This window comes from Thrips palmi, unplaced genomic scaffold (assembly GCF_012932325.1).
Source record: "Thrips palmi isolate BJ-2018 unplaced genomic scaffold, TpBJ-2018v1 HiC_scaffold_8, whole genome shotgun sequence".
In the NCBI taxonomy this organism is placed as follows: domain Eukaryota; kingdom Metazoa; phylum Arthropoda; class Insecta; order Thysanoptera; family Thripidae; genus Thrips; species Thrips palmi.
Genome location: NW_023144635.1, coordinates 14,378,016 through 14,391,265, shown reverse-complemented (window position 1 = coordinate 14,391,265; position 13,250 = coordinate 14,378,016). Strand labels below are relative to the sequence as shown.

At 46.1% G+C, this 13,250-nt stretch overlaps 1 protein-coding gene across 3 annotated transcripts; it reads right to left on the bottom strand.

Annotated features, from left to right (window-relative positions):
* Positions 1-5,394: 5,394 nt before the first annotated feature.
* LOC117653726 lies at positions 5,395-10,620 on the bottom strand. 3 transcript variants are annotated; one of them, XM_034399580.1, is made up of 11 exons: positions 10,334-10,620; positions 10,142-10,246; positions 10,010-10,058; positions 9,784-9,923; positions 9,621-9,700; positions 9,389-9,530; positions 9,146-9,297; positions 6,736-9,066; positions 6,425-6,658; positions 6,222-6,314; positions 5,395-5,480 (listed from the first exon to the last, which is right to left on the bottom strand). In XM_034399580.1, exons 6-8 carry the CDS (start codon positions 9,393-9,395, stop codon positions 6,736-6,738), a joined length of 2,490 nt encoding a protein of 829 aa, XP_034255471.1. In that variant the 5' UTR covers positions 9,396-9,530; positions 9,621-9,700; positions 9,784-9,923; positions 10,010-10,058; positions 10,142-10,246; positions 10,334-10,620; the 3' UTR covers positions 5,395-5,480; positions 6,222-6,314; positions 6,425-6,658. The 3 variants fall into 3 exon arrangements, with proteins under 3 accessions (XP_034255471.1, XP_034255472.1, XP_034255473.1); XM_034399581.1 differs by having other exon boundaries at positions 6,222-6,311; XM_034399582.1 differs by having other exon boundaries at positions 10,158-10,246.
* Positions 10,621-13,250: the final 2,630 nt, after the last annotated feature.

The following is a 13,250-nucleotide window of genomic DNA, read 5'->3' as shown; positions in this document are numbered from 1 at the left end:
CCTTCCCTAAACGAAAATGTTAACCAAAAAATGTGTTCGGCTTCGTTCCCGAGAACGAGCCATTTTCGTGAACCCCTGCAACCACGTATTTCACCAAATTGTAGTGACGGCCGCACTCGATACCACACGGACGCTCTCTTGGGTTTTTTCGGCTCAAAGCAAGTTTCCGGGTAGCTTTTCTAAGGTCAAGGGACCCAAGCGCCTGTCAGGTAGGCCAACAAACAGCAGACCTGCAACGCACTAGTGACGACGGGGTGGCCTACACTATAAAATCAAATGGGGTGCTTAGTACAAAGCTGTGGGAGTATGCTTGGAAGCATACATCTGTAGGAGTGTGCTTGTCAAGCACACATCTATACAAAAGTGCTTGACAAGCATACATCTATAGATGTGCACCTATAGCTGTGTACTTGGGCAAGCATGCATCTATGGCTGTGTGCTTTTAAATGGGTGAGATGAATGCATGCTTGCCCAAGTACACATCTATAGATGCGTGCTTGCCCAATCACCTTCTATAGATGTATGCTTGACAAGCACAGTCCTATAGATGTAAACTTCCAGGCATACTCCTATAGCTGTGTACTAAGCACACATTTGGTTTTGTAGTGTAGGCCACCCTGTTGTCACTAGTGCGTTGCAGGTCTGCTGGTTGTTGGCCTACCTAACGGGCGCTTGGGTCCCCTGACCTTAGAAAAGAAACCCCGGGAAACTTGCTTCGTAAGCAACAGCTATAGGAGTATGTTTGGGTAAGCATGCATCTATAGAAAACTGCTTGACAAGCATACGTCTATAGATGTGCACCTATAGCTACTTGGGCAAGCGCTTTTTGGCTGTGTGCTTTTAAATGGGTGAGATGAATGCATGCTTGCCCAAGTACACAGCTAGGGGTGCATTCTTCCCTGAGCACACATCTATAGATGCATGCTTGGCCAAGTACACTTTTATAGATGTACACTGAGAAAACCTTCCAAACTATTTTGGGCCTTTCAAAGAAATGTAGTTTGTATAACAAAGTATTTTGAGCATACATAAACTTTCAAAGAAATTACTTCGTAATTTACGAACTATTTCTTCGTATAAAAAAGTATTTAAGTTTGTTATACGTATGCTTAAAATACTTCGAAAGGGTTTTTAAGAGTGTATGCTTGACAAGCACACTCCTATAGATGTATGCTTCCAAGCATACTCCCACAGCTTTGTACTAAGCCACATTTGATTTTATAGTGTAGGCCGCCCTGTCGTCACTAGTGCGTTGCAGGTCTGCGGGTTTGTTGGCCTACCTGACAGGCGCTTGGGTCCCCTGACCTTAGAAAAGAAACCCGGAAATTTGCTTTGAGCCGAAAACCCCAAGAGAGCGTCCAGTGTGGTATCGAGTGCGGCCGTCACTAAAATTTGGTGAAATACGTGGTTGCAGGGGTTCACGAAAATGGCTCGTTCTCGGGAAAGAAGCCGAACACATTTTTTTGGGTTTAAAATTTTCGTTTAGGGAAGGGTTTAAGCTATCTTTTAAGCCCAGATTGGTCAAAATCGGTTGAGGATCTAGGAAAAGGTGCTAATTTGAAAACTTCACTAAAGTTTTTAAAGTTAAAAATAGTTTTTGGACATAAAAACTTCAAAGACAAAAAAGATTCAGTTTTTCATCCTCTTTCCAAATCTGGTCTCGGATTTGACCTACGACGAATGGTTGCTGAGATATTGCCCTCCAAAGTTGCGTTGTTTTAATATATAGCAAAAAAGTAAATTGGCCATACCCCAGCCCCTCGGGGGCCGGACCCCAAACCAAGTACCGATTATTTCATGGGACCATAGGGGTTTAAAAAACCCCGAAAACGAGAACCGGATCGGAGCCCATGGTGGCTGGGTGATTCCGCGCGTAGAGGGCGTTTTCGTGTCCACACCCTCCCCAGAGCGAACTTATTCGAGTGCAGTCCATTTATACACTTAAGAATCTTGTTTGGCACTAGACTAGCTTGTTCCCTTTGAATACGGACTTTTAAAGCCAACCTGTGACGCGGTAGAGGGGCCAAAAGGGTCGATTTTGTAAGTTCCGTCATGTCCATTCGCACCTTATACCAACTTTGCGGCTCTATAACCCTTTGTTCCATTCAAATCTTTGAATTCCCGACGGCTGCATACTGTATGCCGACATGTTGCCACAACGAAGCCGTACGTTGCCTACGTTTCGGGCCCGTTCTGGTCGTCTGGCAACGAGGCGGCAACCAACCCGTAAGCGTTGGTAAGCCAGTTTACGTTACATCTGACTAGAGGAAGCCTCGCCACCGCTACGTCTAGGGGGAAACCTCACGGCTGTGTTGCCCGCACTTGACCCCACCTACGTCACCGCTCCTACATAAATGCTACGGTGCTGCGACTAACGCATTAAAACTAAACGCAGAACCGTCGCTACAGCGTAGCCGCAATGTACCCTGAGTCACGTAAGTGCGGACGCCGCGCCGCTACGTCGCGGGTCGTGCCCCCCGGACACGTGCTTCCGGCAACCAAACGGCGCCATCACGGCCACTCCCGGGGGCTTAACGTTCCCGCAGTGTGGTAGCTGTGACATTGCCACCATATTGCCAACAACACGTTGCACCGCCGTTGTTGCCACCACCACGCGGCACCTACGTAGCAACGACGACTATACGTCAACATTGTAGCCGCCTTGCGCTGGGAAAGCTGCACGCGCGACAACGCCTCTACGTCGCGTCAACGTCGCCGTGCCAACGAGGCCAGCACATGGCCGCGTCAATGTTACCCTAGGAACACAGACTTGTCGATCGACAGTCGAAATTGTATCGGCACGTCGATAGCCGATAACGTTATTTCGCTTGTCGAGCGACTGTCGTCGCACTGTCGCTCGGTCGACATTTGGTGACTCGATGTCGCCATTCTGTCGGCCGGCCGATAACGCGCTCTCGACAACGCTGCGATAGTCGGTCGAAGACGAACGGCCGTTGTCGAGGAATTATCGGGGCCGATGCCAGTGCGATGTGAAAATTTCGACTATCGCGCTCCCGACAACCCTACGATAACGACTGGATGGCAACTGGCCGTTGTCGAGAAGCTGTCGAACTTGATGTTGTCACGATACGGAAAATCTCAGGAAACTCCGACCATCGCGCTTCCGACAACCAAGCGATAACGAATCGGTGGCGACCGGCCGTGGTCGTGGAGGAGGAGTCCTTACCTCAAAAGAGTTGATCCCCGTCCCCTACCTACACTTCCAAGAAGGGTTTTCCCGCTTGCTCACGGCGCTGGCAGGCCTTCAACCTTCCATGCAGCGACAAACAGGCAGTGGGTTTTCCAGTTTCCGCGAATTGATGTTCCCGGCACTGCTCGGCCTGTAGGCCAGCTGGGAAACCGCCGCGACCCCAGGCGACCCCAGCTACATCGCCGCGACACCACAATTTTTTTTCGCGACTCCAAAGTCGAGAACCGCTGCGCTAGGAAGCGAGGGAGTTGATTATACTCAACGTTCTAAGAGACAGGGGTACTCGGACGCTTCTCGGGGACTTCGTGAGTGGTCCGCGCCACGTAGGGCAGATGGTGAAGCCTGTCCGCTCAGCGTAAAACAAAAAGTTGCGGAATCCTCACAAGCCGCCGGCGCTACGGTGCAAGCGCTCCAAAGACGCGTGAAAATTCTAAGTCCCGATGTTGGCGTGGCTTGCGTTGGTGCGGCGCCGTACCCCCCTCCACCGCGCGCAGCAGCCGCACGTAGAGAGCCGCTACCCCCACCCCTGCGCGCCAGCAGCTCGCTGCGGCGCGCTCGGGGCAGGTGCTCGGAGCCGCGCAGCCGTCGTCCTCAACAAGTCCGGTAGTCTCGGGGTAAGCGTCCGCGCTACGATGCTACGGGACCGTGGTTCAACTCCTACCGGCGGCGGGCGCTGAAGCGTCCTTCCGGCGAGGCAAGCGGGTGCCAAGAAATTCGGAACACTCGGATCATCGACATCACTCAAGCATTTAATTTTTTTTTTTTTTTTTTGGGGGGGGGGGCTGTTTGACTGCCGAGTTTGTGATGTCGAGATGTCATCGGATTCCGATGTCGAAAAATCATCGGCGCCGACTGTCGTCCGACCTCGGAAGTTGGGCCATTTCGATGACGGAGAAACGTCGGGGCCGACAGTCGATCGACAATTTTAAGTCGAGGCACCGACAGTCGACCGACAATCTGTCGACTGATCTGTGCTACTAGGGAGGACCGCGGCCGCGCACACCCAAGCTTGACCTGGCCCTGAGCTGATGCAAAGCTCTCAGCAGAGGTTTTTTGAAAAAAATAACAGGGAAAGAAGCGATATACATCGGCAACTTTGGCCCGTCCCAGTGTGACTTTCGCCAATGTTTAACCCTAACGGGATTCGAACCTCAGTCTGGGGTCCAAATTGATGTTATTTTCGTCATCAGCACCCTCAAAAACATCAGAAACAATGCAAACACTCGAATAATAAGAATGTTCAAAATACACCCCAATGGGAATTGAACCCCCAACCCTCTCCGATTCGCTTGAAACTGCACCGTTGGTTTTGTCTCGTCGCGCCGATTCCAAAAATACCCCTACATGCCTTGCTAGCTGTATCCGTAGCCGAAATCCTCCTCGACCCCATGTACATAATAAACGGGACGGGCCAAAAAAACAATAGGGTATTTTAACGAATCCCTTGCCCGGAAGTCAAAGAACAAAAGTAAGAACCAAAACCGCTTCTGCGCATGCGCGGACGTCCCCCTCTACTCTAAGGCAGCGTCTGCGCATGCGCAGAAGACGTTTTGGTTCTTACTTTTGTTCTTTGACTTCCGGGCCAGGGATTCGTTAAGATACCCTATTTTGAATCTGAAAAACCGGCTTTGTTGTGGCAACATGGTAACGCCAACGTGACAACAGCACTGCGGCCGCGACGTTATGGCGAGGCTTTGCCACAGACGCGGTTTCGTGATCCCGGCCTGAACGTCGCCGTTTGCTCGCCGCCGTCAGGTGGAGCCGGCTTTGTTGTGGCAACATGGTCACGCCAACGTGACAACGGCACTGCGGCCGCGACGTTATGGCGAGGCTTTGCCACAGACGCGGTTTCGTGATCCCGGCCTGAACGTCGCCGTTTGCTCGCCGCCGTCAGGTGGAGCCGGCTTTGTTGTGGCAACATGGTCACGCCAACGTGACAACGGCACTGCGGCCGCGACGTTATGGCGAGGCTTTGCCACAGACGCGGTTTCGTGATCCCGGCCTGAACGTCGCCGTTTGCTCGCCGCTGTCAGGTGGAGCCGGCTTTGTTGTGGCAACATGGTCACGCCAACGTGACAACGGCACTGCGGGCGCTACGTCATGGCGAGGCTCTGCCACTGACGCGATTCGGTTATCGCGGCGGGGACAGCGCGTTCTGGTTGCCGCAGGACGGTTGCGCAGTTCAGCAAGTAACCCAACAGCGTTTGATTGTGTGGCTCTTCTTCTCTCTGGATATTGGGTGTTCGAAATCAGCTATCCAGCTCCCTATCTGCAACACATGGAATCATTTGAAGCCATACTCCATGGAAATGTGACAGCAAAGGCCTCCACCCTGTCAAGACATTCCAAAATGGATGAGTTTTTCAGGAAACTAATTATTGCCCCTCCAAATCTAGATTAATTTGGGCTTTACAAACAGTTCAATCTAACTGTTCCCTAATGATTTTGATCTTCACTTATAAGGATAACTAAATAGGACAACTACACAGGATCAAATTTATGTTAATTTTATTGTGACCAAAGTATATTGTCTTTGTCAGGTTACTGACACTTAGGAAATAAACTGTTAAGTTTGTACCAAGGAAAACTCTCTTCCGCAAAAGTTTCGATGAGTTTTGTTTGTTTAGTTTTATTATGTTGACTTTGAAGATAAATTTAATATTGAGTTAGAGCTCTTACGACTGATTTCTTATTATGGATTACATTTGTTATTATGCTCAAGAAAAATTGTTAAGTTTCACATTTTTGGTTAAATAGTAGCTATCATTATCAACTTTGTTGTTGTAATTATTACTGTCACTGTTGGTGTGACTATTTAAAATAAACTATGTTGAGCTGTTACTCACAATGCATTCTTTAAAATACACAATTCCATTATGAAGGAAGATGTTTCATGAACTCGCTTTGAACCCGTCAAGATATAATTTTTTAAAAAAATTTGCAACATGCACTCATTTTAAAGCCTGAATTACAGTGTGGAGGAAAACAAGTTAAAAGCAAAGGCTCTTACCAAATGTTAATGACATGACAACATAAAATTTATTTTAAAAAATGCAACACAGCTGCAGCATAATGAGCATTCAGCGGCATTCAGACAAATCTGCTGAAGAAAAAAACAAAAAAAATATCAAAATCTTGCAATAGATTTATAATCTAATAGGCCCTGCCAAGGTTCACAATGGTAATGCATACTGTAATGAGCAGTTAACTTACAATCACATACAACAATTCCAATACAGAATATGTTTCATTTCTCGCTTGGAATGAACCCTGTGCATGACTGGGTATGAATCCTTCTTCCCTCAAGAAAACTTGAATACTCAAATGCCAAAATTGCAACCATAAAAACCTCACTTAATGTTGTAGACATCAAAAATTGAAATACAATTCAAAAAATGTTGCAGGCAAATCTGGTCTGGCTGCGCAAGAAATTGACAACAAGATAGCCTGCAAGAAAAAATTAACAATAATCAATAACTTGCAAAGGATAAATTTCATAATGAGTCACAACTAAACTAACTTACCTAAGCAACAATGTTACCAGAGCTTCCAGACACAAGGAATGACTTTGTTCTGTTGGGTCCAAAATGGATATCAAATCTTGCAACAGGAAACTGCAGCTTCAGATGAGACAGCTTGATGCACTTGACAACGTTTTCTCTTCTTAGGATTTCAAAAGCATGAAATTTTGAGAAATACGTCACTTTTAATTCATGGTACAGGAACACAAATTCTTCATTAAGGATGAAGATTTTAACAATGATTCCAAAACTAGCATCTGCAGTGTCTCCTTTCAGTGATACAATGACATCTTTGGCCCAACACCTTCCATGCTGAACAAAAGATTCCACAGTGGCAACACCAACATCAGGATGCACTTCAGGAAATGCTTCAAGAATAACATCTTTCTCATCCAAGGATGAAAGTGCATTAAGTGGAGATTTTCTAATGGTGTCACCAGAATAAAGAAATGAGCCATCTTCCTTTCCATTCATAATGTCATTATTCCTGGCACTCAAATATCTGCAGATCAAGGAGTACTCAATGTTTAGCATGTTGTTGATAATGTCGACAAGACGGGTGAATTCCCTATGCATTGCTTCAAAGCGGAAACAGGCTTGCTGGCGAAGTGGCCCATGAAGAAGAGTTTGCATTTTCAGATGTTTTAGGCAATGCAGTTTCAGTGTTTTATATTCAGGATAAATTCTGATGAAGTTCTCACCAAAGGTCACTATTTGAGCTTCAAATTCATCCATGTCCAGTTCAGTAGTTTCAAACTTCATGATATATGAAATTATTTTAAGCATCTGTCCCAGCAAATCAAGTTTTTCTTCAGAAACATTGCCAACAGCAAGAAATGGAAGAATATGAACTAGCACTATCATCTGAGAAGCACTTTGCTTTAGTTTGCTATTTAGATGTGATTTCTCGATTGGAGAGGGTTTGCTGACATGAAGATGCCCAAAATCACAAGCCTCTTGAATAGTTTGGTTGACAAACTTCAGTGATACTTTGGGTTTTTCTGCTGATGTCTCGGTCTCTTGCTGACTCTTACTGTTCCTCTTCCTTTTGCGCTGAGGAGAGCTTGGCAGTTTGCCTTTCTGGTTTCTCTTACGTTTGGGCTGAACTGAGCTTGGCTTTTCACTTTGCTGTTGGTCGTTCGTTTTTTTTTTCTTCAAGCACATCTCTTTTAATAGGAGACGACATAACAACTCAGCTGTTCCTTCAAAAATAGCATGCATTATGTCAAACGGAAAGCATTTAGTGACATCAAAGCCTGGTGCCCCAGACAAAACACTTCTTCTATTGATGCCATAATTTACAGACGGGTCACAATGATCTGTATACTTAGGACTATCATCTTGTACCAGGTCATCCTCTTCTGATACTTCAACATCAACAAATTCAGAGTCACTTTCTGCTTCTAAATTTACGTCCAGTTTCACCAAGGAGACAGAATTCTGCTTCACACCATTGCCTTCAACTTCTTCAACAAATTTTTCATGGTCAACAATTTTCCTGAGTAGTCCTTCAACTTCTTCGAAATGGTCACATAGTTCATACCGCGTAACCATACAAACTCGACAAGGACGCAGAGCAAAGTGAGATTCTTTCATGCCTGCCAAATTAGCTGCAGCCGGCATGTCAGCAGAAACAAATTGTAGAATTCCATAAAACTTTCTCTGTTCACCATTCACAGTCAGCATTACACCATCAGCCAAGTCTTTCAAATCATTTATAAAGTACTTCAGAATTTCATCATTTCCATACTTCTTGGCAACTTCATAGCGTGCAATTGCCAATAGATTAATTGACTTCAGAGAGGAGCGGAGCTCTGGGTATATGTTTCCAAGGGTCCAATAAAACAGGCGCAACTTATGTTTCTTGGTTTTAGATTTGCATGGATCTGCAAACTCAACATCATCAACGTAGATGATGATGGACAAAACTCCATTTCCATGCCGCCTGACAACAAAATGGCATTTATAAAAGATGCCGTCTGTCACAGATCTCAGCACTCCGTCTTTACTTGGCTTTGGATTATCAACGCAGTGCAAAACATCCTTACAGTTAAGTAGCTGCTCCAACTGTGGAAGAAAAGGTGGAAAATATGCACAGTCCTTTGGCACCTTGTAAGGGATGCCTCTTCTGAAGACAATTTTGTAATCAAAAACCAATTGGGTCAGTCCAAATGGATTGTCATCGCAGCTTCTGTGAGCAATGAAGGAATCCAAGTACGGCTGTGAGTGGACACCTTCAAAGAATGACTGGCCTTGAAGAGAGTCAAGTACCACAGATATATTCTTGAGACTCAAATGGCCATCCTGCAACTCCAATTTCTCTGTAAGCTCCTCCTAAAATATTCAAAGAACAAAAAATATTAAACAAATGAAAATAAAAATAAAAGACAGAGGAAAACATAAAGGCTCTTACCTTCAGAAACTCAAGATATGTATCAGTTAAATTGGAAACTTCTTTAATGACAAAATCTATTGCTCCTTCACTAGTTCTAAATTTGCTTTTCAATGTTGATAGGAAGGAAGCAGCTGCCTCCTGCAGGGTACTCGCAGCTGAGCGACTGGAGCCTAAAGAAAAACAAAGAACGCCCAGGTTAAGTTTGATAAACAAACCAGTAATATTAACAATACTGACAATACAATACAACAAGAAACAAACCTGCCATTGAGATGAGAGTGTCAAAAGTTCAAACATGAGAAAAAAAACACCTTCAATTCATGTCAGATTTAAAAACCACTGCAAACATTAAACATTAAAAAGAATTTGCCGCAGCCTTGCCAGTGAGGGAAATGGTACAGATCTGAAACACAACAAAATCATCAAAGGAACTGTGTAGGCGGATAAGTAAAAATATAAAAAGTGGAAAGGCAAAATTTTATGGACAGCTCACCGACAAAATAGGTTTGAAGCAACTTCTTGCAAAACAAATGAAACTGGCTAGCAAGGTACTCGCATCAAAGCAACTGGGGCCTAAAGTAAGACAAAGAACGCTCAGAATAAGTTTGATAAGTGGTACAAACACTACTGACAATACAATACAACAAGAAACAAACCTGACATTGAGTGAAGACTGTCATAAGTTAAAACATAAGAAAAAATAACCTTCAATTTGTGTCAGATTTTAAAACCTCTGCAAACATTCAACTTTAAAAAGAATTTGCTTGAAGCCTTGCATGTTAGGGATATCTCAGATCTGAAACACACCAAAATCATCAATAAAACTGAACTAATAAGGGGACATATAAAAAGTGGAAAGGCAAAATTTAAAGGACAGCTCACCAACAACAAGTATGGAGCAACTTAATGCAAAGCAAATGAAAACTGGCATCTGCAAAAGCATGTCTCGGTCAGGTTAAGGGAAACCAAAACAACGTAAACAATGATCATAATTGCTGATGCGAGCGAACGTACCGTCACGTAAACTCACAGTTTCATATCGTACACAGGCAAAACGGCCATAAAGAGAGGCAAAGCAGTAGAACTGTAAATGCCCCAAAGCTTGGAAGACAGCAAGACCTGGAAACCAAAACAAGTCTGCATGAAACCGGGCAACTAAGAGGAAACAGTCGCCTCAGAAGAACTACTTTGACATAAGTTACTCACCAGCTTGAATTAAAAGCAATCAAATGTTAAAAGTGAATGACTAAAATGACTTGGCAGTCTGAAAAATGTGTTCAACTGTAGGCATCAGCCTAAATTTGAAACTGCTATAGGGCATGGGCACATCGAGACAAGTGAAGGTTTCACTGGGGATCATTGAGCGGGAACATTCAAATGCTCCCCTTTTTGTAAGGCATGGTGTTTACTGCTGAAAGAAGATAAATGTTGCAAAGATGCCTAGAGGGCATGGGTAGGCATCGAAGCACGCATAGAAGTTGCTGGAGAGTGTTAAGACTGCTTAATCAAACTTTGGCCTTAATGAAAGTAGGACCCCCAGCGGTAGCGCCTGCTGGGTAGGCAACAAGCAGTACACAACCGTCCATAACCTCCAACTGCATAGCTTTTATTTGTTTCACGTGATGAAGTCCTAAAATTTTCAATGAATCCATGTTCCTGAAAGGCACGAATGCCAATAAATTCGTGGGCGAGTGATAACCTCCTCTTAAATCGTAGATATATCGTAGGAAAGACGTCGAAATTCAAGCTTCCCGCGAGATTGATCCCCAGTGAGTAGAGAACGTTCTGGGTCCCATCACCGCTAGTGACTTCCAAAAAGCCCACTGCCCATGCTCTATTCGTATTACCCAAGGATGAGAAATTCAGAAGCCGACTGTATAATTTTTCATCTAGGGGCAAAATGAAAAGAAGTTCGAAAAAAAAAAGGCACCAGGGTTAGTTACCTTTTAAAAATATAAAATAATTCAAACAAAAATTCACACTATCTAATGAAGAGGAAAAAATTTTCCATTAATTGGTTTAATGGTATCGTCCATTCCTGCAAATAAGTAAACAAAAGACGATCGCTGCCGCGGCAGTGGCAGACGACACTTGTTGTTTGTTTGTGTTTCTGGCTTTCATCCGTTTCGGTAGCGATGCAAGTAATTTTATTCACCCAAACTCTTGTGGTGCGCGAGTGATTTCGTCAGACAGTCGCCCTGTGTACTCAAAACAGTGCCGGACTCTGCGTACAGTGTGAAGTGACGCGTCAGGAAGGTTCTCGGACTGACTTTCGAGTGGCAGAGGTGACGGGAAGAGCAGGTTAGGGCCAGTGCCATGGCCGCTCAGTTTCCTTGTGACTGCCCTCATCCCAGCTATCCAGCATCTCTTTCTGTGCTCACCTTCCTTGTCAACGATTTCTTCACGGAGCCTCGAATCGCACCGATCACAGCAGGCATAGGATAGGTGTTCTCTTTCCCCATTTGGGTTCAGGTATGTTGCAATAAAGGGTTTCAATGATGCACCACTGCAGCATCAGCATCTTGTTCAGTTGGGATTGTGATACAAGCTTTGAGACCACAGGCAGTTTCATAAAAGATTGCAAATAGACATCCAATTTTAAGATAGCTTGGCATCGCATACAGACCAAATTTAAATTCCATTGTATTATCAAGCCAAGCGTAGGACATTTGAATGGTCTGCGCAAGGAAGTGCGAACCACTGATGGTCCACGCAAGAAAGTGTGGACCATTCTTGGTCCACACTTCCTTGCGTGGACCATTCTTGGTCCACGCTTTCTAGCGTGGACCACTGATGGTCCACACTTTCTTGCGTGGACCAACAGTGGTTCGCATTTCCTAGCGTGGACCATTTTGGTCCACGCAACCTAGTGCGTACTTGGTCCACACTTGGACTGGCAGTGCTCTTACTGTTGTGACAGCCCAGCTTCATGCCCTGCCCAGTGTCGTGAAAAGTTCCCTACAGTGCTAGAGGGTAAAAAACTGTGTGTGAACTGCAAAATCAAGGTGATGAAGTGTGTTCAACCGGAATCTCCTAGTGCAACCAGTGGTGCGCGTGTTCGGAACGAGAGCCCCCGCCACCCCGCACCCCCGGGGCGTCCCCACTGGGGGCCCCGCCTCCGCCACCCTCACAGACCAGCTGGACGACCGCAGAGGAGGAGGGTGCTGCGGCCATGATGATGGTAAGTTTCAATTTCAGTTTCTTTTTCATTTTTTCCCTATATTTTGATGTTGTGCGAGTAACTTTGCTTTATGTTTAAGGAGCTCGGAGGTTCGGATACCTCCAAGGAGAGCCTCTTGTCAGCTTACGACTCGTGCACCTTAGTAAGTTTCCCTCACCACACGCGCCATTCTTCTCGTACTTGTTTCTCAGTCGTCTAATAATTTTTTCTTTTTGTTGCAGTCGGACTCTTCCACCTCAATGATGGTCGATGAGGAGACTGCGTCGCAGCCAGAGGAGGGCGAGGCCCGTCCTGTCACCCCACCCCCCGAGGTGCCACGCCGACGTGGGCTGTTGCCCACGCCCCGACCTGAGATGCGCGTCGTAAGTATGCTTTCCAGTGTTTCGTGTGTGTGGTTTATGGCATGGATTCCGAACCTCATGTGTTGTGTTTGATGTCCCAGAGCGCCCTGGACGCGACCCGGCTGGGCGCCGCCCCCTTCAGGCGCACCCCCGGGGCCCCCACCGTCCCAGTGGGCGCCGACGCAAGGTTTCCTTATGTAAAACTGTCCTCGAATCGTCAGTCCGAATTATACCACTGCCCAGTCAACAAGTGCCTTTTTCCATCATCCCGTTCAGTACTCAACACTGGCGACGAGGCTTCGAGTCTGAACCATGCTGAACGTTGACTAACTACGGACTCCGTACCCCGCTGGCCACGGGAATACGGTCACATCGTGGGACTGTCCCTTCACGCCGTGCACCGACAACAACACCACCATGGCGTCGGCTCCACCACTCCGGTACGACTCCAAGCTGCCCGAGAAGTGGCCGACGTTCAGGCGTCAGATCAAGAACCACATTGCTTCGAAGGGTTTGATCGGCGACGCCCAGAAGAAGGGAATCGTCTTGGATGCCCTCGACGACCACACTCTGGACCGTCTTGACAGATGGCTGGAGCCCA